The sequence below is a fragment of the Mytilus galloprovincialis genome, chromosome 6 (genome assembly GCF_965363235.1).
Source record: "Mytilus galloprovincialis chromosome 6, xbMytGall1.hap1.1, whole genome shotgun sequence".
In the NCBI taxonomy this organism is placed as follows: domain Eukaryota; kingdom Metazoa; phylum Mollusca; class Bivalvia; order Mytilida; family Mytilidae; genus Mytilus; species Mytilus galloprovincialis.
The window spans coordinates 44,399,949-44,427,783 of record NC_134843.1 but is presented as its reverse complement, the minus strand read 5'-3'; the positions used below and the strand labels follow the sequence as shown (position 1 = coordinate 44,427,783).

General features: G+C 32.6%; 3 protein-coding genes across 12 annotated transcripts in view; 1 reads left to right on the top strand and 2 right to left on the bottom strand.

Moving 5' to 3' along the window:
* LOC143079690 (uncharacterized) overlaps positions 1-7,260 on the bottom strand; it is a 40,760-nt gene extending 33,500 nt beyond the window's left edge. For 2 of the 4 annotated variants that reach the window (XM_076255177.1, XM_076255180.1), the window contains exons 1-2: positions 7,050-7,260; positions 2,543-2,605 (exon numbers count right to left, since the gene is read on the bottom strand). The gene's annotated coding sequence lies outside the window, so the exon portion shown is untranslated. Of the gene's footprint in view, positions 1-2,542; positions 2,606-6,805; positions 6,926-7,049 lie in introns of those variants that run through there. The other 2 variants (XM_076255181.1, XM_076255179.1) reach the window with 2 other exon arrangements.
* On the top strand, positions 3-10,816 carry LOC143079691 (peroxisomal coenzyme A diphosphatase NUDT7-like). 2 transcript variants are annotated; one of them, XM_076255182.1, is made up of 2 exons: positions 3-152; positions 9,945-10,816. In XM_076255182.1, exons 1-2 carry the CDS (start codon positions 131-133, stop codon positions 10,643-10,645), a joined length of 723 nt encoding a protein of 240 aa, XP_076111297.1. In that variant the 5' UTR covers positions 3-130; the 3' UTR covers positions 10,646-10,816. The 2 variants fall into 2 exon arrangements, with proteins under 2 accessions (XP_076111297.1, XP_076111298.1); XM_076255183.1 differs by lacking the exon at positions 3-152 and adding an exon at positions 6,784-6,863.
* A 5,582-nt stretch (positions 10,817-16,398) lies between these two features.
* Positions 16,399-27,835, bottom strand: part of LOC143079676 (AKT-interacting protein homolog A-like) — a 37,664-nt gene continuing 26,227 nt past the window's right edge. For 5 of the 6 annotated variants that reach the window (XM_076255155.1, XM_076255157.1, XM_076255156.1 and 2 more), the window contains 2 exons: positions 25,707-25,767; positions 16,399-19,325 (listed from right to left, as the gene is read on the bottom strand). In XM_076255155.1, coding sequence (XP_076111270.1) covers positions 19,221-19,325; positions 25,707-25,767 — 166 coding nt within the window. In that variant the 3' untranslated portion in view covers positions 16,399-19,220. Of the gene's footprint in view, positions 19,326-25,696; positions 25,768-27,835 lie in introns of all 6 variants that reach the window. The other variant, XM_076255154.1, reaches the window with a different exon arrangement.

Sequence of the window (27,835 nt, the reverse complement as noted above, 5' to 3'; positions counted from 1 at the left end):
AAAGTCAAACACCAGCTTAATCAGTTGTTTAAAGTATCTGTGTGATATCTACATCACTATGTCAGTTCACATGTAAATATCATTATAGAGTGATGACAGATTGGATATTTACTGAAATTGACAGCTTTGTATGGAAACGAAACATAAGACAGGTAATGTATGCAACAGCCTTGAACATGTTTTTAAAAACAAGATCTGATGCAAAAAATTCTGTTACATTTCTGTTTTAATACAAATATACATTATATGAAGAGAAATCCTTCTTAACAGAATAGGTTTTTGTTTTTGTTAGATTCAATGTTGCATTGCACTTTCTCCAGATATCCTAAGTTTCAGCTGATATAATAACTAGAGGCTCTAAAGAGCCTGTGTCGCTCACCTTGGTCTATGTGAATATTTAACAAAGGACACCGATGGATTCATGACAAAATTGTGTTTTGGTGATGGTGATGTGTTTGTAGATCTTACTTTGCTGTACATTATTGCTGTTTACAGTTTATCTCTATCTATAATAATATTCAAGATAATAACAAAAAACAGCAAAATTTCCTTAAAATTACCAATTCAGGGGCAGCAACCTAACAACCGGCTATCGGATTCATCTGAAAATTCAAGGGCAGATAGATGTTGACCTGATAAACAATTTGACCTCCTGTCAGATTTGCTCTAAATGCTTTAGTTTTTGAGTTATAAGCCAAAAACTGCGTTTTACCCCTATGTTCTATTTTTAGCTAGATACCCCAATGATGATTGTGGCCAAGTTTGGTTAAATTTGGCCCAGTAGTTTCAGAGAAGATTTTTGTAAAAGTTAACGACGACGGACACCAAGTGATGAGAAAAGCTCACTTGGCCCTTTGGGCCAGGTGAGCTAAAAAGTATGAACAAGGCCTTTGCTTTATACTGTATTAAATTTAGAAGATGTAGCATGATAGACAATGAAACTATCCAGCAGAGCCAAGGAATGAGGCAAAAAAATCACTACAGGTCCATTATCTGCCTTCAACAATGAGTAAAACTTCATAAGAAGCTCTTCAAGGCAAAGAATGACAAAATGTGAAACAATAAAAAAAAAAAACTAACATCTTGTCTTTAACTTAAAATAATGATGACCCCAGGCGCCAGTGATGCAAGAATAAGCTACACCATTGGTCAAGTTTGCATTTATAATGTGACCTGTCTGGCTGTCATATGTATATATATGTCATATGTATATATATATATATATATATATAGAGCCCAGGTGGTCGTGTGGTCTAGCGGGACGGCTGCAGTGCAGGCGATTTGGTGTCACGATATCACAGTAGCATGGGTTCCAATCCCGGCGAGGGAAGAACCAAAAATTTGCGAAAGCAAATTTACAGATCTAACATTGTTTGGTTGATGTTTAGACGAGTTGTATATATATATATATATGTCCATTTCCACCTTCCCATGCTTAGTAGTTTAAAAGATATTACTAGTTAATTACTGGATATAAAGAAAAACATTTTAGCCTATTAATTTAACCTTATACTATGCTTGCCATGCTTATGTTTAAAAGATTTTACCAATTCCTGAATAAAAAGGAAAACATTTGAGCCCATTTATCTGACCTTAGCGCAAATCATTCCTAATACACAAATTTTCATACTACCTCAAACTGTGTCAGAGGAGTTTGAAACAGACAAATCTGGCTAAATCATACCAAATCCAAATTAAGTGTTCCTAATAACACAAAACTCAAAGATGTACTTTGTATAGTCAATATTACCGACTTTTAACATCCCCTTAGGACATTGTACCTTCAAAACAAACATTACTAATGAAGCACAAAGGTATGCAAAAAGTACTAATCAATAAAGTCAAATGCCAAAGATAATAGTCAACAATGGAGGTCATTACCCTCCAAAAGTATTACTTGGTTAACAATATTAAAGTTGTCATTCAATTATAACTTTATATGAAGTAAGTTATATTTGTCCTTGCAGAATATGGATTCATTATAAAAACCTGTTACATTTGTATCACGATCACATGCAAATAAATAAGGAAAATAAAGTAGCCTGAACCACATGAACTAACCGATATTTTTTGTAAGATGTCATGTGATGTCTGTGTAAACATTCAGTGAAGCCTATCTAATAAGAACTGGTCAAGGATTAAAAAAGTTCTTTCAAAATTACAAAGATTTGGATATAACATATTAAGTTATTCAAAAATAAGTTTTGTAGGATTACTCTTGTTTTAGTTTGATCTGGTTTGACTTTGTAATCATTAAAGTTCAGAAGGTGTTTATAAAATTATTGATTAATTATTGTTCACTTAATTAGAACATATATTTGAAGTATTATATTATTCCTGATACAATTGTTTAGTTCCAGATAATAATGTAGAAAGATTAAAAACCAACACAGAAATAAAATTTGTTCAAATTTGTAGATATGTTTCCTACCAAGATCTTCATAAAAACATTCCATTTGCTTTGAATTATTCCTTTAGATGATCTTCTATCTGTAAACATTCACCAACAAGAAATGATATCACTGTAGAGTAATCAACTTACCCAAATTAACCAGGTGATCTTCATATTTCATCTAGGAAACTGGTTGCATTGTGTTAAATCTATCTGCAAAAAAACCCAACAAAGATTAAATACATTTATACTGACAATTTACTAAACTAAAAAGTCTCTAGCTTGAAACTTGTAGGAACCACACCTCTTATTTATGACTCCATTGCTTTCTAGTTTATAATTAGACTAAAGTTTGGTGGATACATACATTTCTTACATCATAAGGCTGTAAATAAACCTGGCATGACCATAGACAAAAATATACACAGTGTAAAATTTTTATAGCCATTTTGCATCATTCAAAATTCTTTAGTAAGAGGTCTGGCTTTCTTTCATTTTGTCTTTCATTGTCGTTAGATTGCTGAATTTCAATTGGATATCCAGCCCTAAGCTTGTAGATAAAATATCATATTTAAGTAATACTCAGATTTGTTTGCCAAAAATCGTACCTGCTAGACTTTTCAACTTTATAATGTGCAAATCTAACTTATCTGTTAGATTTATGGGTAAAATGTACTTTATATAATCAATATCGATATCACTTCATTTATCATCTTTGTCAATACAACTACCATAGTTGTCTATGCACTCTTATATTTGCAGGTAACCATTATGTAACTTATTTCTTATCAGTGACAGATCCAGAATTTTTCATATTAATGGAGGGAGCCCACTGACTGCCCAAAGCCTAGACTCCATTTAATATAAAAAAAGAAGAATGATGTGGTATAATTGCCAATGAGACAACTCTCCACAACAAGAGACCAAAATGACACAGAAATTAACAACTATAGGTCATTGTATGGCCTTCAACAATGAGCAAAGCCCATACCACATAATCAGCTATAAAAAAAAACGAAATGACAATGTAAAACAATTCAAACAAGTAAACTACATTTGTAACGGCCTTATTTATGTAGAAAAAGTGAAAGAAAAACAAATATGTAACACATTATAAACAAACTACAACTACTGAATTACAGGCTCCTGACTTGGGACAGGCACATATATGTACATACAGAATGTGGCAGGATCCCAACACTCCCCTAACCTGGGACAGTGGTAAACAGTGCAACATAAGAACAAACTATAACAAGAGGCTGTCAGAACGACAGCAAACCGGATTTATTAACATTTATTTGTGTCCTGCAAATATCACAAGAACCATAACTGATGAACGGTGAAAGTGAAAATCGTCAATATCAAATTTGACATCCATTTTGTCATCAGTAACAACATTTTAAAATTTGAAAAGCTTTGGTTGAACAGTTCATGAGTAACAGGGGTGTGGAAATGCAATGCCGGACTCGCCCGACTCGTACATTTGAACAACCGGACAAGTAATGATTTTTGTCTTGGTTGCCCGTGGACAAGTAAAAAAATATACAACATGTACAAGACAAAGTTCAAATCCAACAAAAACATAAAATTAATTTCAAAACGTATAAAGATGTTTAATTTATGTAAACACCGTGTATCATCGTACAGCGGATATAGGTACTAACGAAGCGGGCGTGAGCGATTTTGATCTTACACGGTACCGAAAAATCTTTGTTTTGTTCACATAAAATCAATGTGTACTTCAATCTAAACATAATTGCTGTTTTAAGAAATGATTTGGTCGTAGATTGAGTATTAGAGATGTCTCATTATTTTCCCAAAACAAGAGGGATTACTAAAAGCATGTGCAAATACTTGTAAAAGAAGCTGGCCCTCGTCTCATCCGATATAATTCTATATTCCTTGCAACTCTTTTTCTGATAGAAGGTCAATGTGTGTGTGTAATAAGTATAGCTGTTTCAATAATTGGCATTGAAATCTTTCATACATATGTTATTTTTCTATATTTTATCCCTAAAGAAGCGTTGTGTACGGTTTTTAGCTGAGCACATAAATCCTTATGTACGGTGCATAGTTAAGTTGTTGTACACCATACACAAAAACTTTATTTTCATACTCGTTTATTACCCAAAACAGTTTCAAGGAATGAGTAATCACAGGTAGGTTTATGATTGGTAACCATTACTGTTGTCCTGTATTAGGTTTCTTTCAGATAAAACATGTAAATGTCTCAACAACTGTATCGAAATTGAAAGTGGGTGTTGACTTTCACAACTATTTGCGCATGAACAAGTTAATTGTTCTTATTTGAATATCAAAGTTGTTTTATGAATAGGAAAAATCGATGCAAAAATTATTTGGGAGCAGGAATTTCAAATGCTGAGAAATGTACATTGAATATTGATAAAGCAAAACAAAGATTTTCGTTACCTTGTAAGGTAAAAATCGATCATGCCTGCTTGGTTAGTACCTATATCTGGTGTACTGATGATACTCGGTGGTAAAAGAAACCAATCTTCAGCAAGTAAAAACATCAATTTTCATGACGATATGACGATAAATATTACATGATACTGGAAATAGATCCATTGCCAAAATAAATAAAAATAAGTATGCGAACCAGAGTCGCGTAACATTGCATTGGCTTTGTCCATTGACCCTGGATCGTCGATTAAGTTTTATCCATCATTTACCGGTTGTGTCATTTCTTTAAATTTTGTATCGAGATTCAGATTGACAAATACGTAATAAAAAGCTGGGCAAGCAAGACAAGAAGAATTATGAGTCGAGTAGAAAACCTTAAATGCAAACGGAGGACACAGAGTATTTAAAAAAATAAAAGAAATCACTGTCCTCAAATTTAGTATATTATGTACCTACTGGCTACAATTTTTATTCCAAAACTGCTGCAGAATTGTCCTTTACATGTCATTTCATTGGTTGGTTTGCTGTTAGGTTTCTGTCCCACTGATGTTAACCCATTTCCTTCTTTCCTAATTTTTACACATATAAACAAATGGATTTCATTCGTTTGTGATGCACAATAGTGCTAAGTAAGAATCATATATTAGCTAACAAGAAATACTTCAATATTTATTGGGATCATCAGGGCAAGTAAACTTTTTTCCGGACAAGTAAAATTTTTAGTTTTACTTGCCCAGGGACAAGTGCTCACAACAAATATTTCCACACCCCTGAGTAAATGCACGGACACGACTGGAAATGCCATTTTTCAATCTTTCAAGAACCATAACTCCTGGACGGTAAATGTCAAAATCGTCATTATTGAACTTGACCTTTATTTTGTTGTCAGTAACAATATATATGAAAATTTTAAAAGCTTTGGTTGAACGGTTCATGAGTAAATACACGGACAACATTTGGTTGCCGCCCGCCTGACGTACATCCCCAAATCAATAACCGACATTTTTGACACAAAAATCCGGTTAAAAATCAGTTGAAAAAGGCTGAACTCTCAGATGGATAAAAATAGGATTGTTTCATGATCAGTCGTTTAAATTCTAATCAATACAATTCAACCAAAACAAAACGACTCATCCTTCCATCCCCTGCAAGTACATTCTTACCTAAAACAAGTTAAGCCTTTACTCCACTGTTCCAGGTAAGGTGAGGTTTAAGTGCTCAAAATCATGTTTGAAACCTGCCATATTTTGTAACTTACAGACTGTAAGTGCCTGTTATTCTGTGGTTGTTGGTTTTTGTGTGTCTTTTTTTTTTCATTTATATTTTTGTCTTTATTTAGGATGTTGGTTTATTTTGTTTGAATTGTTACACATTTAGTCATGTCAGGGCCTTTTATAGCTGATGATAGCATAGGGTAATAATTATGGCCTTCAACAATGAGCAAAACCATACCCGCCGGGTTTTAATCTGCAACAATTGGACTCTGTACATGTTGGATAGTCGTTTCAATGGCAATCATACTAGTTTTAACTACATGTCTACCTCTTCTTATTTTACATACATTCAGTATTTTCCCTGCAAATTAAGCAATAATTGGGTTTAGTTGTTGAAGGTATACTACACCTTATCGCTATTTGTCCCCCATTACTGGACTTCACAAAGATTCCGGTATAAAATTTTGACATCATAATAAAAAATATCTGATGCCACAATGGTAATGTGATTGTTGTATGACATCAATAGTTCAAGTTGGGCAGGTTCTTGGGTTAAGCCAGACAAATAGCGATAAGGTGTATCTATGACCAGTCACCATGTATGTCTCATTCCTAATTTTTATAAAATAAATTTATCCAAAATATATCTTTTATTGCACAATTAATCTACTGTCACAGCAAATTCATTTAAGTTATTAAATATAAAGATGTGTGCAAAACTGGAACAAGTAGGTCAGCTGAGGTACAGATGACCCCAAACATAAAGGGAAATTACCTACTATTCGGTTGCACTCGGCTCATTTCGCCGATCACATGCATCAAGATGAATGAACGTAAGAAAATTTTAGTTAATCCATCTTCCAACATCACTATTCCCAAAACTTTTTGAATATACAAAAAAACTTGACAATACCTGCCTGTCATACAATGATTGTAACAATAAAATGAAATCATAAATGTAGGTTGGCAAATATAAATCAGAAATCCGCCATGTTGAATTTTAATCACCAAGGTCCTACCTTGTTTAAAGAGATTTGCAGCAAATAAACAGTTGAATTATTGTCTTGTGATGTTTTAACAAATGTTGGCAATCTTATGTGTTCCCATGTGTAACTTTGTAGTACTCCTTTTTAATGTCATTTGTTAGTTTAATATAAACAGAGGAGCTTTCCTTTCTTTTGTTTCCTTTTGCTACGACTTATTCGGGATGTTTCTAGACATAGCCACGTTCATTGCAGTGATTGAAGGCTTGTTGCTTTTCGCAGTTTTCATTGGTTGTTAAAAATAAACTGTTGACGTATTTTCATAAATTCGGTTAATGGTTTAAGGCTTTTGTAATGTGTTTTTGCGTTTGTCATTTTGTTTTGTATGGTCTGCTGGAGACGACGACACGCAATTAAAATATACTTTACATAAGTAAAAAAACAAATGTACCGTAGTAATAATCGGAAGCCTCTGTTCCAAGGAAAGCAAATTAATTATTCTGATAAAAAAGTCATGATCCGGCAACGTTTTATATGTGCGATACCCTTCTGAAACCTAAGTCTGAAACACATTATTTTAAGTAGGATTCAACATTTTGTACGTATTTCAGAATGTTTTACATTGCTTAAACGATCAATTCTGAGTAGGATCTAGAGAGTAGGACGATCAACGTTTTATATAGAGGTCGGCGACATATATATAATCAGGGACTTTCTATTCAGATATTAAACTAAGTTAGTATAGAAAGTCCCTGATATTAAATAATCGGTATTACATGTCTGGCTCTCTGACCATATAATCAAAGCAAGACAATGTAAGAAACCGTGAAAGAATGTGGGATATATATAATCATGCCTACAATTGAAAAAAAAAACAACGTGCATTTATTCACTATAGTCAGACTACTCGGATTGGGCACTGAGTTAACGCCACCAACCTGTATCTCAATGATATTAATAATAAAAAAAGCGGAGCATATATGTTCACAAGTGATAAAAATAGGATAACTGGTGTGATATTTATAATATATATTGCCTATATCGAAGGACCGCGTACGCCGTTTTTTAGCGACATCTTTTTATCGTTGTCGCAAAGCGGGAGGTTTGGCTAGCAATTAAACCAGGTTGAACCAAGCATTTTTCTAAAAATTAAATGTCCTGTACCAAGTCGAATATGACAGTTAACATCAAATAGGTCGTTTCTATATATGTTAGTGGGGATTTTTTTGTTCACTTCAGTGTTCCTGTTGTTCGCTTGTTCCCCCCCCCCCCCCCCCCCATATAGTTGAAGTATTTCCCTTGGTTTTAGTTTTTTACCCGGATCTGTTTTTCTCTTCATCGATTAACGACCTTAGACTACCGGTATACTACTAAGCATTACATATTCCGTAGGCTTTATAGAGAGTGTAGGAACATACTGTTCCCAGGGCAATGGCATGAACAATGTGAAAACCAACGATTTTATGCAAAATCACTGAATAAACCGGGGAAAAAGACAAATCCAAGGACAAGCAGGCTCTGGCAGTCACTTTATACAGAATGTAAAGTGGCTAACGTATAAAGAACACATTATCAAAATCAGTTGGAAAGGTATGGACACATCTGATCAAGGTCCGATAAAAAAGGAAGACAAAAGACACGAAGTACTGGATCTATGAGTACTGGAATACAATTATTTTTAATGCTAGTTCAATAACAATAACATCTGACGAATAAACAATATTTTCCAAGACTAAAATGATTATCAATCACTATACATTCAACGTTTTAAAAAGAAAACTATGAGTGGTCGTTCATGTCAAAATAGAGATCATCTCGATACATTTTCCATCTAGATGTATACCTTATTGAAAGCATTAAGCAGAGATGTATAATACTAGTACTATATGTCTCTGGCAAAGTATCTAAAGCCATAGCGCACAAGTATCAAGATATATTGTACTGGAATTAGGTACATCAAGGAGTTGTATATTTTATTAAATATACGATTCCTTGGGGACATGCATATGTAGTTCGTACTTCGTTAAAGCAGAGACATATAAGTATTATAAGTCTCTGGTTAAAGTATATCTAGATAGTGTATTCTGTCATTATTTTAACCAATGTAGGTTTCTTTTTTCTTAGATTTTTGAGTAGGACATTTCGCAATAAAAGTATCCGAACTCATCCATGAGCCAAAAGTTTGAAACATCAGGTCAGGTGTTTCAGCTGTGTATGGGAACGAATAGCTTAATTTGTTAGTGGTCATAATCATCTTTGTATTTAATGTTTCGTGTTTATATCATGTTGATTGTCCGATTATTATAATCCACACACCAATTGTCAGTTGTTTATTCCAGTATGGATTTCAGTATTGCATTTTTGTGCTATACATTTTATTATTTTTGGGGGTATTCTGTTTTCAAATTATTGATTACACAGTTATATGGTACCAGTTCTCTAAAAACCTGTATATTGTTTGAAAAACATGTAAAATAACATAAAATTTTAAGATCCGGTATGATTTCCAATGAAACAGTAATCCACCTGAGAACAATTGCAAATGACAACGATGTTGCATAGCAACTTTAAATGTCGCCGAACCTCCTTCAAAATCATACCCCATATATATAGTAACTATATTTTGTATTAAATAATGTTATACGATGAAGTAATCCTAACAATTAATCTTTAATGCCAATGTATGCCTGTTTTACTGTGCGATATAATTTTTAGATAACGTGCTGAGATAAATATATAAGTAATCTGGGCTTATGTTCCTGCAAAAGGTTGGGTTCCAAGTTCTAATTTGTCAATTTTGGGGTCGATTTTCAGATATGCCCGAATTCATTGTGGGCGCTAAATTAACGTAGTCGGCCAGGTTTGAACGATGAAGTATTTATATTATGTTTTGGGCATTGTGATAAAGTTTGTAAATTTACTTTATTTCAGGGGTATATATTTCTTCAGAAGATGTTCGGAAACGATTTAGTACATATGACATTAGACTGAAGGACAAAACCAGTACGCCACCAGTTTTTGACAAAGCAAGTGTTCTTGTTCCACTCTTTCAATTGGATAGGGAATGGCATGTATTGTTGACTGTTCGTTCTAAACATCTACGTTCTCACTCGGGATTAGTTGCCTTTCCTGGTGGAAAACAAGATTCCGACGACCTTGATGACATCGAAACAGCCCTCCGAGAGGCAGAAGAGGAGATTGGCCTTAATCCAAATGAAGTTGAGGTTATTTCTGTGCTTCCAGGGTCATTTGTCCGACCAAATGTTATGGTAACTGTTGTAGTTGGAATAATTCCTTACAATTTTAAACCTGTGATAAACGAGCACGAAGTTCATAAAGTTTTTAGCCTACCACTGAAGAGATTTCTTAATGATGATTTTACAACCCAAGAATTTGAAATTTCTGGAAACCAGGTCCAAAGTTATTTTTTCAGTGACGAGGTTGATGGAAACACAATCGTCACTTGGGGATTTACTGCGTCTTATTGCATATATTCTGCTATCATTTTGTATCAAGACTATAAAAAGAGACATTATGGGTATACTGATAAATATGTTACCCTAGATTGTCTTTGGCCAGAAATTTCATTTACAAATTACTTTCTTACTAATTATAATTCTGCAAAATTATAGATGTGATAGTGCATACAAGTAAACACAAAACAATATTACTATGATAAGCGGATAACTTTATTTTCAATTTATTTGTTTAAAAAAATAATTATGGCGAATTCTCAAATGAAATAGCGTGTAATCTTTTAAAGATATATTTGTATGAAATAAAATATGTCAAAAACTAATAAATGAAATGTTACACATTATTTATTTTAGCTACATCTAGCAATAAAATTACAGTCAAATAAATATGACTCATTGATACTCGAAGACAAATACATATACAGTACACTGTCTATAGACAGTCACATTAACAGTCACTTTAGGACTATGAAATGAATAGTACCAGATAGACATGTGCAACTTACAATTATTACATATATCAAATAAAGTTGTCCTATAGCATAAAGTGCACGATAAAAGGACAATAATATGTAAAACTAACAATGTCTAATGAACCATGATAATGAGGTCAAAGGTCAGATTATACCTACCAGAAAGACATGCACACCTCATGCAACTATTTCGTGGACCAAATTTAGGTAACCTTCTCAGTGCTTATAGTATCTGAGAAACAGAACAAAACACAAAAACACCAAATAATAATGAAAAAATAAGGTCAAGATTAGATGAAAACTGCCAGTCTAAAGTGTGAACCTTACAATTATTCTATACATAAAAATACAGTTGACCTACTGCTTAATATATGTAAGAAATTAACCTTATCATGCAACACTTACCTTGATCACTGATCTATGAAATGAGGTCGAGGTCAGGGAGACGGAGATCTTGCAAGGATTACATAGACCAAATATTATTATTTTAGTACTCATAATATGATAAGTGAAAAATTTACATTAATAAAAAAATTACAGTTTTTTTTTCAAACAGTCACTGAACCAAGATGTTGAAGTCAATGACAATGGCCGCTTTGCACCAACATACTAGTGTATATCACGGAGAACAGACAGACATCATCTTGCTTGATTTCACCAAAGTTTTTGACAAAGTGCCCCACAAGAGACTCATTAAAAAAAATCCCCATTAAGGAGTACAAGGATCAATACTCCAGTGGATGAATGACTTCCTCAGCAAAAGAACTCAATATGTATTGCTTGAAGTGAATCAATCTGACCCCCTCCATAAGACGTCATTTTAGGGATACATGTACAACAGTGACAGTCATTTGGCCACTTTTATTCCTGGCATGTCGGCCTGTTTAAATGAGCTGCCACACCCTTCAACATCTGAGGCAAGGTTATTCGCAGAAGGCTCGGTTTGTAGGAAGAACAAGAACATATATGACAACCAGACACTACAATATCACCTTACCCAATTACAAGGATGCTAGACACAATGGCAAATGAATTTCCATCCCGAGAAGTACATTGTGATACGGATTACCAACAAAAGAAACCCACTGATTAAGAACTACCAACTATACGTAGTCGCACCTTAGATGTAGTTGAGCATGGGAAGACTTCAAGTACTTAATAATCATGACCTACAGTGGAAAACGAACATCAACCAGACTACAGGTAACTCACCAAGGACACTAGGTTTACTGAGAAGGAACATAGGGTGGTATCAACCTGAAGCCGAAGCCAATGCCTATTTTACCATGATTGAATAGACCAACTCTTGAGTATGATTCCACTGTATGGGACCCCTACCAAATCAACATAGAAAGAATTAGAACAAGTGCAGAGGAGAGTAACAAGGTTTGTTTACAATTAATGAGTATCAAGATGTATTCCCATGGTGTCTCAGGCTAGCTTTCTAATGCAGATACCTAGATGGAAGCCACTTAAAGATCGACGTTGAAAGTCACAAATCATCATGGCCTATATATATATATATATATATATATATATATATATATATATATATATATATATATATATATATATATATATATATATATATATATATATATATATATATATATATATGACCTAAACAGATTGGTTGACATTGAAAAAGCTACACAACAAACCTGGAGATTCACGGACCAGAGGTCAACATGAATACCAACAGTGTAAGTTACAAAATACCAGACTGAGTACAGATACTCATCTTTCCTAGATCAACTACGAAATCGAACACCTTTTCGGAAAAAAGCCACACCAGCTACCGGTACAACAGAAGAGTTCAAGACCAGACTTACCATCCTGCCAGAGGGCTTGACAGGAGTGTCACACGTCTGGAACGACATAAATTTACATAGTTTTGATTTGTAAATACTTTAAATAGGTACTGCTGGGTTTGAGAAAAGGGAGGAAAGGCCTCATGATTTAGCGAGCAAGATTAATTTAATCCTCAAGAAGAGTCGGACTCTGTATTGAAAGAAGAAGAAATAATCCAAAATCATGTACAAGATTATTGATTAGAAAGCCAATGATGTATAAATAGAAGAACACTGGTGGATTTACGTGACCAATGTACCTTGAAAGAATAGCCACTCTTCTAATAAGGACATCTTTGGCTTTATCAATGTAATTTTTTGCTCTAAAAGATGCGGAGCGGTTATTTCTTCCCGACACGGACCCTTGACAATCGGAACCTTCAATACAGTCATGTTTTTTTTTATTTTTCTTAATATTTTAAAATTTAACGAGGGGTTTAGACACATACCATCATTTAGAAGAAGGAAGCAAGTGTGGTAACCCAGAATAAGGGCTGCTTCAATTGAATCCCGGGAATTGGATATAAAATTCCTAAGTAAACACACGGTACATTCACCTGCATGTGATCAAATCAAATATGTCATTTTACACTTTTAAATAAATTGTGTAATCAGCAATCTACTGAGAGAACTTCGTAATCCTTGACCGACTAATAGATTTACCTATATCTATTTGTAACAGAGATCTGCCAAATCTAAAGTTCTGCAATCATCATTAAGTGCCTTATGATGAAACACGACTGTTCCCCATCAAGTTAATTACGAATGTGTTAATTTGTGCAATATTATATGAATGGTAATTACTTCCAGGGCATGTTATCCAATTGCAGGTTAGGTAAACATGAAGAAGATACACGATCATACAGAACTAGAGATCAGGTGTACATATGGATGACAAGATACCTTATCAAGTTAATAAGATATCTGCAAAAAGATATTAGATATGTTATTAACTGCAATTAAATAAGATATCTCATACAAAATATTTTATATGTTTTATACATGTTATTAACTTTTATAAAATATGTTATTAGCTTTATAAGATATCTTGAAATTGAATAAATTTAAAAGAACAGAGTTTCAATGTCCATGCATTGCACATATTTCCAAAGGGCATAACTTGTAGAAAATATTAAATCAGCACTTATTTTCGAAAATGTCAAAGACATTGCTGATATAAACCTAAGATATAAGTTTCATAAAATTCTGGCAAGATATATATATTAATGTGTCTCTTACTAGAGGGATGTTTTGAACATATATACAGATTTCAGAAACCTTGTCAGTAGTTGTTCTATGCCAAATCTTGTTGTATTTGGCAGATTTGGGAGATCTGTTCAATCTATTCACTCAGTTTGTAATCAATTTACAGCATGGCAAATTGTTATGACATATATCATATGTTGAAAACTGTATCATGGACTGAAGGTCCAAAAAAACATCCATGAAAACGATAAATGCCAATGCTTATGAAAATGTATACCATACATCATAGACTTCAAACAATAAAACAAACTTTTCTATGCAATAGTATTGAAGTCTATGAACCATAAGGATGGTATTGGACCATATACTCTATCAAATATGACTTGCACATGCTTATTCAGCTGCGTACCGAATATCAATGTTATACTACTAGTAGTTCAGAAACCTCTCCTAAAATTGCCCTAGTCACAAACTAATACTTTGATGACACTGATGCTGCGGAAGACACCACTGCTGCAAACAGCACAACTTATTCTTGCATTTTCCACTTTGTAGTAGATAGACTTAAATGAGATATCTCATATAGTAAATAACCAGGTGCTCCGCAGGGCGCAGCTTTATACGACCGCAGAGGTCGAACCCTGAACAGTTGGGGCAATTCAAGCGTGATACAGCTCTGAATTTGGATTGTGATCAAATTTTTGACATTATATGGGTTTTTTACACAAAACAAATGTCAAGATTTTACAAATCAATAAGATATTTCTTCTTCAAACTTATTTAAATCTAAAATTAAATAGTTGACACAGCATAGGTTTCTGACACAGAATGAATGTGGTCTAATGAACTTAAATTTTTTTTTTTGCCTTTGAGCAATTCACTATGCTGTTGAATATTAATCCTCTCAAAAAAATGTTTGAAAACAATTTCTTTTTATTTATGAAATCTGAAATGAGAAAAATTTAACCCCCCCCCCCCCATTTTTTTTCACATCCCCCTTTCCCTTTTTCCAAAACTGATATTAATTCAAATTTCTAATGGAGTTTGCAACAATAACTACTCTTTTAAATACATCATAAACTATTAAAATGTAAAATAAAGTGCTTGTTATCACTGAATGGGTGCTTGTTATCACTGAATGGTAAAGATTGGTTGGTAGTAAAAGTGAATATACATTGTATATTGTATAAAACAATGATTTAAGTTGATTCAACTACTATTCTGAACAAAGAAAGATAACTCCAATTGAAAATTTCTTGCTATTGCACAATATTGTGCAATTAGATATTTCTTGCTATTGCGCAATACTGTGCAATTGAAAATATTTGCTATTGCACAATACTGTGCAATTGAAGATTTCTTGCTATTGCGCAATACTGCGCAATTGAAAATTTCTTGCTATTGCACAATACTGTGCAACTGAAGATTTCTTGCTATTGCTGAATACTGTGCAATTGAAAATTTCTTGCTATTGCACAATACTTAATATAATAATTTTGGATCCTGATTTGAACCAACTTGAAAACTGGGTCCATAATCAAAAATCTAAGTACATGTTTAGATTCAGCATATCAAAAAAGCCCAAGAATTCATTTTTTGTTAAAATCAAACTTAGTTTAATTTTGGACCCTTTGGACTTTAATGTAGACCAATTTGAAAACTGGACCAAAACTTAAGAATCTACATACACAGTTAGATTTGGCATATCAAAGAACCCCAATTATTCAATTTTTGATGAAATCAAACAAAGTTCAATTTTGGACCCTTTGGGCCCCTTATTCCTAAACTGTTGGGACCAAAACTCCCAAAATCAAACCCAACCTTCCTTTTATGGTCATAAACCTTTTGTTTAAATTTCATAGATTTCTATTTACTTATACTAAAGTTATGGTGCGAAAACCAAGAATAATGCTTATTTGGGCCCCTTTTTGGCCCCTAATTCCTAAACTGTTGGGACCTCAACTCCCAAAATCAATCCCAACCTTCCATTTGTGGTCATAAACCTTGTGTTTACATTTCATTGATTTCTATTTACTTAAACTAAAGTTATAGTGCGAAAACCAAGAAAATGCTTATTTGGGCCCTTTTTGGCCCCTAATTCCTAAAATATTGGGACCAAAACTCCCAAAATCAATCCCAACCTTCCTTTTGTGGTCATAAACCTTGTGTTAAAATTTCATAGATTTCTATTCACTTTTACTAAAGTTAGAGTGCGAAAACATCTCATATAGTTAATAAGGTATCTAATAAATTTGATAAAATATCTTATTAAACAGTTTATGAAGATATCTTTAAAATAACCTGAAGCAGTCGCTAATTCTGTTAAATTATATTTATTGGTTTAAAATATAGATATTTATAAGAAAATTTCAAGAGACTCTGAATTTTATAGATCATCTTTATTATCAACAATAATCATAATCATAATATTTCATTCAGAATATAAGAATGTCTTACATTGATATACATGTAATAATAAAGTAACATCAATTATTTCTCACCATTGATTAAGCTTCTGTTTCATGCATGCAGTATAAGTCAACTAAAATAATTTCCCTCTCTCTCTCCAAAATTGATGTCTATTGTAATAACAGTTTTTAATCCATATACATGTATCACTATTGAAGTCACCACATATATTGTAATCATCAATATCTCACTTTTGGCAAGCATACAATCGTGTTGTAAAGATATTTTAAAAGGATATTTTATAATTTAATGAGAGGTAAGTCTGAGCACCAAAAGAACAAACAGAACACCATTAAGGCCCATTGAGGACAAATCCTAGGGCTGTATTTTTTTCAAATTATGCAGTTGACAGATGCTTGTACTTTAAAATATTAACTAAGAGAAACAAAAATGCAATATATTAAATAAACTCTGAAACTTTAATGCCTTAAAGATTAAAAAAATAGTTTATATGCATTTTCAGTTAAAGTTTGCACTATAAAGCAAACTTCATCAGATTGAAGTTTTTGCTGTTCTGTAATTCTAACTGACATAAATTATTCAGTTTAAGGAACTAACGCCCATTAGAATAATATCCACAAATGACATAACACTAGAATATATATTTTATATAATTTTAATGTTGTTTTTTATGTAAACAAACTATCAGGGTATGACACACAAATCACACATACAAATATTGAAATTACATTCTATGGAATGTTTTTGTAACCTATTGATCATAAACAAGAGGTCCATTGCTAACTTGCATGATTAAGATTTCTCCTCACAGCCATTTCTCAACTGACACCTTATAGGGCATCCTGTAATAATATTCACAGATAAGTTCTACTCTTAATGTTTTAACTTTATCAAATATAGTTGTTAAATGGAGGTCATGGGGACCATCTACCCTAATACAGTAATATTGCAGAAAAATATCTGATTCAGGTAATTACAACCATGTCTTAAAATACAACCATCTGAGATCATCTGAGATATTGGACCAATTTGAAAAGTTCAATATTTGTAGTTGTCAGATGAACTAAGGCTATCATAAACATATAGTCAATGCCAACTTTTTCAAAGAATATTTGGGGCTACTAGGAAAATTTACATAATTACATTTCAATTTCCTAACATGTTTCACATTTAGATGCTTAATATATTTGAACAACTCGAGTATAATTAATGTATAAAATAAACTCGTTATATTTATACCAGGACTGAAATTCTGCACTTGTGCCAGATGCACACTTTATCAACTAAAGACTCACCAGTAACGCTTGAATATTAAAAAGCCAAAAAGGCCAAACAAAGTACGAAGATGAAGAACATAGGACCAAAAAATTCATAAAGTGTCAATATGGTGGGTTTAAATGTTGCTGAAGTGTGTTACAGATGTAAAAAATCATTGGCCTAACTTTAAATATTTTTGACATTTGAACCTAAACTTAAAACTAAACCAATCACACATGTGGCTGATTTATCATGATTACATTGTAATAGAAATACTAAAAAAGCCTATTAAAAAAAGAATAATAAATGTACTGAAATATCCCCAATACATCATTATTTGTTTGTGTAATGAACAAACACAACACATCTAAATGGCACTTATGCATGAAACAAATATTGACATGACTCACAATTTGTTGAAAACTCTGTCATATCACAAACAAAGGCATTTACAGGTATTTGTCAAATGAACTTCAACAAAGAATTTACCGGTAATCAATCAAAGCAGATGTAAATACAGATGGACAAGGACAACTCCAGATGATTTTGCAACAATCAGCTTAAGGGTGGAGTGTAAAAAATGCCGTATTGAATAGGAAATGGAATGACGTGATTGCAACACTTATTTGTCCTTTAGGGTCAGTTGAGGTAAAAGCTATGGTCAGTGAAGGAATGTGAAAGAGCACATCTCTAAAGTAAACCACATTTACATTTTGCAATGCTATGAGGGAAAGCTGCTTCAACAAACAGCAACAGATTTGCCCATCATGACAATCTAACAACAGCTCAAATAAATAGATGACTACCTACATAATAACCTACATACCCAATAAATTGTAAAATGACTTGCACACAAAAAGAAAGTATAATAGGTAATAGCAGAGTTTCTGTGTAAAATATGAAAAACTTAATTTTTTCACAAATAAAGTTCTGTTATATTGGAACAACATCGGGGAAACTTGTCCAACTGATCTTGTCATTCTAATATATAAAATTATTAGAAACGTGCATAAAAATAATTCTGTAGAATGACAGAATATGAATTAAAGTTAAAGAATACTGACTACCATCAATTCTGATCTAATACAATTTGGTAAAAAGAAATTTGAAATTTCCTTGCGAAAAATTTGAAATATGGCTTGCTGGACAGCAATATACCATAATATGTCCATACTCAACAAGACTAGCGTAGTGTACAGGTATATATACATATATATAATATACAAATCCTTTTTTTTATGAAAGGTGATACAATTGATCAAGATTAATTGGCAGTCATACATAATTTATAGAACAACCTTCTTTAAAACAACTTTTTTCGAGATACTAATATTCACAGCATCAGAACAGATGCTTACAAAATTTACTTCATAATTGTAAAAACATATGTTATAGCACAACATTAGTTTTTGTCTCTTGCAATCACATCTTATCAGTTTTATTATTACATGGGATAAATTAAATGTCTAACACAATCAATATGAACACATGAATGCATAAAATTAAACTTTTCTATCATGCAAGTCCTGAATCTTCTCTGGATAATATCTGTAGACTTCCATTCTTCATCCATGACAGACCATTTGTCCTTGTTGACGTTTGACTCTCACTACCTTTTGACTGAAAAAAAATAATAATAGATGAATAAATGAACTTATGCCACCTGAGAAATTAGTCAGCATATAAAAACCAGACTAAAACAGGTAAATTTATGTCTAGGTTTGATGATGTGCTGGGTCACAAAGTTATCATTGTTGATCTTAAAACTCACTGAAAACAAAATAGAATTAAGTTTCCATTATTGATTATCTTCCCAGTGAGTATATCAAAATAAAGTTGATTACTAATCAATGAATTTTCATTATTGATAATCTAAGAGATCTGCTTGTTGATAATTCTCACAGAATCTCATAAAAGTATGCTTTGAATCGATTCAATTTCTATTACTTTATTTACTTTAGAAAAGTACACAGAAGTTATATTAGATCAACATAAAACTGATTAAATCTTTTTTTAAGTACAGAAAGATCTTCATATTTAAAACATTAATCAATGACCTAGTTTAATTTAAAAGTCCTTTTAGAATCAACTGTGTTACAAAATAGTACATATAATTTTTTTTAATAGGCATGGCCTAATCTATTTTCTTGGTTGTGTGTTCAATCTTAACAACAAACAAACTTCCATTCATGTATTTGTATGAACTTACAAGACCTTTAATAAGTCTGAAGTACTTAACATACTTTATAGGTTGACATTAATAATAGGTTAAGGTTTAAAGTATGTTGGTTGGAGACCTTATATGTTGTTTATTTCGAAAATATATTGACAATATTAACTTCCTCGTCCTAATAAATTCCCTGTTTGATGACGAATAATTACACTTGACAAAATAAAGTAAATATAGATTTCCATTTTGGTACAGGGTCAAAGCTGTTCAAGTGTCTGGCAACAAAATATTTGATAATTTAACTAGAAGGAAGATATTCATAAATCTGGTTATTGTAAGCAAAATCCTAAATTATGCATGTATATAATTTCTATACAAAAGATGTAAATAATGCCAAAGCTTCACCATCTGTTTAACAATTTGATAATGTTAGGATTAAAATACAAGTACACAAACAAAAGTTCAACTCTCTGCACTGATATATAAAGAGATTTCTATGTTACAACATGTTACGTAAAACAAAAACATTACAGGTACATATTTCATAAGAAATATTGCATGAATTTAAACTCAGTCACTACAACTGTTCAGATTTTTAAGCTTGTCAAGGTAAATCACTTGGAATGAACCCACTATACAAGGGTTGAAATACTTTGTCAACCTGTATATATATCTAATCACGGTATCTATCATTATGACATGTCATTTGACCTTGTACTTCAATACTATAGTATTTACATATGGAAAGTCATTTACTGGTCATAAATATGCATTACAGTAATTTTAAAGTTTTTAATTTGAAATCCATCATAACACAACCATGATAATGGTTATATTTTAGTGAGTACCAATTTTTGTGGTTAGAAGAAAAAACTGTAACAACTGCAACTTATAATATTGAGCATACCTACTACATTTGCATGAACTAATGTGTTCAAGCTAAGTAGTAGCAAACAACAAGTATTTCTATATTTACTTTTGGTCATTTCACCACTTATCAATTTTTATCAAATCTTATGCAATATAGGTAATTCAGCATTTACCTGAATAACAGAATCATAGACTACAGAAAATGCATCTGTTCTTAGTTATGTTAAACGACTGTAAATCATCCACCACTATTAACTGAGTTAGGGCCCACTTAGTGAGGGACAACTAAATGACACTTCTAACAGTACAGTAACTTTAACCAAGATATGAAACATGTTCAAAATGATCCTTTTTATATATCCTCAATCCTAATTCAAAGGATCTGAAAACAGGTAGTTGGGACTGACAATCTGAAACAAGTTAAGCCTCATCACTGTCAAACTGCAAAGAAAATATGAATTCATTCTGTTCAATTGTTTTGTCATAGAGAAAGGATATACCGGTAACAAAGTTATGAAAGGTTTGGGGTGGATGGTAACAATAAGGTACAAAAATTGGCAGCAAAAATAAAATACGATAAAGTAAATTTAATAAAAGAACAAAGTTCCAATGGCTTTTGCATTGCACATATTTTATCCAAGGTTCAAGGGCAATAACAAAAAAAAACATTTCTCTAAAACAATTTATAAATAGCTAAGAGAAATGAAGGCTTCAGAGTGAATGCAGTTCAATTTCCATTATAATCAATTTATCCATGGAACATAATGATTTTTTAAATTATTGATCGGCCATGATTTTCATCTTTTTTGCCAACATTGTTGATAAAAATCTATATTACGGGTATAAAAAAAATAAAAATCTGGCAAGAACTGTACATATGAGTGTGCTAAAAATGCAATTTTCCTTATAATTAATATTTGCAAGGGCATAACTCTTTAAATAAAATGCCTCGCTGAGCACAGCCTGATACGACAGCAGAGGTTGAACCCTGAACAGTTTGGGCAAATATGGACACAATATTCAAGTTTGATACTGTCTGAATTTGGATTGTGATCAAATTTTTGACATAATATAGGTTTCTGACACAAAATAAATGTCAAGATCAAACAAATCTATTGTGCAATACTGTACAATTAAAGATTTCTCCTTTCAAAATTTGAAGAAAAAAATTGAACCCCTTAAAAAAGTTGGACCCCCCCCCCCCCCCTTGGAGCAATAACCCCCACACTCGATTCCAGCCTTTCCTTTGTAGTATGAAACATTGTAAGACAATTTCAGAGAGATTCATACACTTAAACAAAGGTATTGCCTGGAAACTAGAAAAATGCTTGTTTTTTACCCTTTTTTGGCCCCCAATTCCAGAATGAATAGGGCAATAACCCAAACTCAATCCCAGCCTTCCTTTTGTGATATGGAACTATGTGATACAATGTCAGAGAGATCAATACACTTACACACAAGTTATTGTCCATAAACTACAACCAGATGCTCCACAGGTCGCAGCTTATACGACCGCAGAGGTCGAACCCAGAACAGTTGGGGCAAGTATGGACACAACATTCAAGCTTGATACAGCTCTGCATTTGGGTTGTGATAAAATGTTTGACATAATATGAGTTTCTGACACAAAACAAATGTCAAGATCTTACAAATCTATTGCACAATATTGTGCAATTAAAGATTTCTTCTTCAAACTTTGAGAAATTTGGAAAAAAATTTGAAAACTACTACCAGCCCCCTTTTTTTGCAATTAGTCCAAAACCTGACATTTCTTTGTACATAATTTAAAAGTAGCATAAGGAAGGTAAATCTGAACATACCCAACAATGTATGTTAAATGTTCTTGAGTTACCTCCCTTACACTGCTTTTTTAAATTGTCTTAATTTTCAATTAACCAGAAAAACCTAGTCCCCCCTTTTTTGGCCCTTTCGCCCCTAATTTCAAAACATTTTCAGCAATAACCCTACAAAGTCAATACTAACCATTCCTTCATGGTATGGAAACTTGTCGTTTAATTTCAGAGAGATTTATACACTTAAACACAAGTTATTGTCTGGAAACTACTAAAATGCTTATTTGGGCCCATTTTGGGCCCCTAATCATAAAACGACTGGGACCATAACCCCAATTATCAATCCCAACCTTTCTTTAGTGGTATTGAACCTTCTTATTAAATTTCATAGAGATCCATTCACTAAACAAAAGTTATAGTCCGGACAAGTTATAGACTGGAAACTACACAAATGCTTATTTGGGCCCCTTTTTTGGCCCAACTTCCTAAACCATTGGGAGCATAACACCCAAAATCAATTCAAACCTTCTACCTGTGGTATGAAACATTGTGGTACAATTTCAGAGCAATTAAAATACTTATACACAAGATGATATCCTGAAAGTAGAAAAATGCTTGTTTTGGGCCCCTTATTCCAAAATGGTTGGGACCATCATCCCCAAAATCAATCCCAGCCTTCCTTTTGTGGTATTTAACCTTCTTAACAAATTTCATAGAGATTGATTCACTTAAACTAAAGTTATTGTCCGGAAACCAATGTGTCTTCGGATGACGACAACAACATCATACCATTGTATGAACACAAATTTTGTTTGCGGTCGTATAAAAATACTTGTTTTGGCCCCTTTTTGGCCCTTTATTCCTAAACTGTTGGCACCCTAACCCCAAAAATAAATTCAAACCTTCTACTTGTGATATCAAACATTGTGGTACAATTTCAGAGCAATTGAAATATTTATTCACAAGTTATTATCCTCAAAGTAGGGGCCCTAAATCCTAAACTGTTGGGACCATCATTGAGGAGGTATAAAAATAATTGATCAGCACTGATTTTCAAACTTCAGTCAAATAAATTGATAATATAAACCTATAATATAAATTTCATAAAAGTCTGAAAAGAATTGTACACATTAAAGACACTCATCCATAATCATTATTTTTAAGGGGCATGAGGCTTTTTAAAAATAATGATTGAGGCACTGATTTACTTACATTGCTATTGTTAACCTATGACAAAAGTTTCATAAAAATCTGGTTAAAATTGTACACATGAGAATGCTAATGATACAATTTTCCAAGGGCATTATTCTTTTTCAAGATAATTGATCGGTACAGTCAGATTTTCAAAATTGTCAGACATAATTACTGATATAAACCTATCATAAAAATCTGGCACGATCTGTACACATGTGAGCACTAACAAAACTCTACAGATGGACAAATGCCTGTTATTTCTATGTCTTGGCATTGCATGGGGAAGATCAAACAAATTTTACACGTAAAACAAAAACTGTGAGTTTAGCTTCCTCAAAATTATGAATAATAGATGTTGGGTATTGGTCGATGTGTTTACAGTATACAAGTTTATATTTCACTTTGTTTGCAGCAACTTAAGAAACATAAAAATTTAAACCAGCTGAAATTTCCTTGCATAATCGAAGATTTGTGGCTGTTTAAATACATACATTAAACTGTTAATTATTGAGTATACAAGAAAAAGATATGTAAACTTTTTTCACCCTGAAATATCATTTTAATTAAAAATCAACCTTTTGGGTTAATCGACAGATCACAAGAATGAGCATATGTTAAAATTAATATCTCAGTTTTCATAATTTATAAAATCGGTTAATCATGCATATATTACCTTTTGACAACACCCAATCTGAGTGACATGTTCAAAAATGTTAATTAGCCATGATCTATTGATTATTGTCAAAACCTGAACATTTTACACATAATTAAAAAAATAAATCATAATTACACATATATTTGCATAAATTTGCTTTAGAATGCCATGTTTCTATTTACAATACAATGCTCAATATAAATTACATTTCAAAGAGAGATAACTCCTATTAATATAAAATAGCAATGCTGATTTTTGATACAATCTAAGGCATTACTTATATACCAAGAAATGAATCTGTGAGAGTGATTACAAAGCAATTTTCTGTATAATTAATAATTCTAAGAGCATAAGAATTAATTTTAAAAAAGTTGATTGGCAATGTTGACATTGGTGATATTAATCTTTGATTTAAACTTCATAATACATGTATTTAGGAAGAATTGTACAATTGGGAGCGCTTTAATACAATGCAATTTTCTAAACAATTCACATTTCTAGAGAATATAAATCAGGTAGAATAATTGGTCAGCACTGACTTTCAAACTCGCCCAAGGCATTGCTAACATAAATCTTAGATATAAACTTCAGAGCAATGTGACAAGAAATGTAGGCTTGAGAATGCTTACGATGAAATTATCTATAAAATTTACACTTCAAAGAAGCATATAACTCCCAAATTGGTAGTTGACTGGAACTGATTCCTGAACTTGTACAAAACATTGCTGATATAAACCTTAGATATACATTTTTGGTAAGCACTGTACATGTGAGTGCACCTACAAGACCAGACATACACCAGTATTTCTATGTCCCCTGCAACTTCTTGCACAAAGGACAAAAATAATAGAAGCTCTGTATACTTTAAATTTAGAAATTATTGCTAGGTTTGTATCAATGCAAATAATGCAGTTCTTTGAGTGTTGCAATAATGAAAACTTGCATTCTCAAATCTAATATCATGTAACTTTTTCAAAAATCAAAATAATTTAGCACACTCTTTTGTTATTTCATTAAAAATTCACAACAATAAATGCATACAATAATTTCCCAATTAACAGTTAGTAATTTATGAAAACATCATGACTCCCATTCAACAACATAAGTCTGAACAAAGATGATTAATGAATATAACAGGATTTCTTTTTAAAATAATCAGAAAATGTCCCATTAGTATACAGTTGATATTTATATATTTCAAACGAGCTAAAAGCTGTATATATTTGAACCTTCACCCAGGTAAAAAGCCTTCCAGTTAGTTTTGTGGCAAGCTGACCATTACCAAAAAACTAGAAATACCTTTGTTTACCTGTATTTACCTTAGGTTTAATCATTTGTTTTCTGGCGTCTTCATGTATATTTGGGTCCCATGGTGTATACCTGTAAAAAATGAAACGTTTAACTATTGCTGTGTTTGAATTATTTTGTTGATAAAGGTTTATGTTACTATTTTGTCACTTAAAACACTAACACAGACATTATGTTTTTCATACAATTCCTGGAAAGCAACCAAACTTAAGTATGCATGGCAGATATTGCTTTTATCTCATTAGTTGTGTGCAAATATGCTAAATTTCATCATAGAAATTCTTCATTCAAATCAATGGGCTGTAAAATCTAAGTGCTCCAGCTAGGATTTCAAAAGGGCAGGGTGCCAATTCTGTAAAGGGCATTTAACGTGTGATATGATGATATGAAAAGGGCATGTTTCAATAAAGATAATAAGCAAACATTGTGTTTATTCGTTGAAATCACTGGTTATACAAGAACTACATCATTAGCCCCTATAGAACTCTATCTTCTTACTTTTTAGGCTGAAAAACTTGTCAATCAGCTTGTCACACAAGTTTTTAAACATTGCTTGGCACAGTTAAGCTTTATATGCAGCATGTTTTGAAAGATGTCCTGCTTCATTCTGTTTCTATGGTCTGACACACTTTACCAGTTTCACCTTTCTACCTCTGCTGTGCTTAATGGCAATATAGCACAAAACAGCTGTGCTCAGTAAATGAACAATGATAGGAAATAGCAACAATGAAAATGTGTATTAAAAATAAAGAAAACAGAAAAAGATGACCAAGGCACCCTACCAACACTGCTACTAAGACCCTCTATAACTTTTCCCATAACTCAAAATATCTAAACATATATATTCTTAAGCAAGAAGTATGTAGACATATTTTAGAATATGTTAAGTGGGTTACTCAAGTATGTAGGCATATTTTAGAATATTTTAAGTGGGTTACTCAATGGTAGGAAACATCAGATTGAGTTATCTTTCTTTATTCGGGTGTGCTCCTTCTTTGGAGGATTATAAACAGTACGTAGAAGATGAAATATGATCAACAATATGGCGGTCGATTTTGTTATTTTCGTATAAAAAATGAGGACAGTCAATGACAAATACATCTGAATTTGCTATTTATTTCACGGATAACAAGTAAAACGATGTCTTTCAAGAGTTGTTTGTGGTTTTCAACTTTCTGTCATTACGTTTTCTCCATGAAACTACAGTAAACATTGCAAATTGTGCCCAAGTTGTCGTATGCACATTTCTTCAAAGATAATTGCCGTCTGACTGATTCTATTTGAATGAATTAATGACCCATCCTATAACAACAGATTATGACACCAACTGTAACCGTTGATTACCTTGGTGTCGTAAACAAAGTCAAACTTTTCGCCAGGTAAAATTAAATAATAGACCACTTTCGAGTTCATCCTTCACCAGAAAAAACTCGTCAATTATACGTGCTTTGTGACGTCATTTACCAGATAGAGGGGGTCGCCTGTATCCCTGCACTATTTACGTTCATTAAGCGTCTTAGTGATCGTTATTGTGCAGGATAAACTAGAAATAATGGTTGTTCTGTAGGTACTTAATGACAATTCCCTAATGACAGCAATGCTGATTGTCAATTTTGAGAATTCAATTTGCCAAATAATTCGTACAATATAGAATTATAGTTTTCAAACCACTCGCTCCACATTGGAACAGAAGTGACAACGCCCCTAAACGCACAAATGGCTTTCACTAAAACCAGAGTTTTTGATGGAACTCGAAAGTTGTCTATTAGCGGATCATATCAATACGAACAAAATAATATACAATCGAACTTCAAAAAAGGCAGGGCGCCCTGGAAACTAAAAAGGGCACAGGGCAGCACTTGCGAAAGGGTGGGTGCTGCGCCCTCTGAAAACGGCCTAGCTGGAACACTGTCTACAGAGACCATATACTGTCAAATCTGTATATCAAGGTCACCCTTGAGACCAAAGAAAACTGACCTTAAAAGACAAGTGACTTCTGAACTGAGTTTCAAAATGTATATCTTTTACTACAGCAGAACAAGAAAAAGATGATCTGACAAAACATAATTTGCTGAATAGATGTGGCTTTTATAGCAATTTTGAATGTATATTTACAAAAACTATATTCAATGCACATCCC

What these genes read in the sequence shown, in the direction of transcription:
- LOC143079691 (XM_076255182.1), top strand. Translation starts at nt 131, where the DNA reads ATGGAAACGAAACATAAGACAG. An exon ending in GGAAACGAAACATAAGACAG is followed by an intron (nt 153 to 9,944) that starts GTAATGTATGCA and finishes ACTTTATTTCAG; the next exon opens with GGGTATATATTTCTTCAGAA.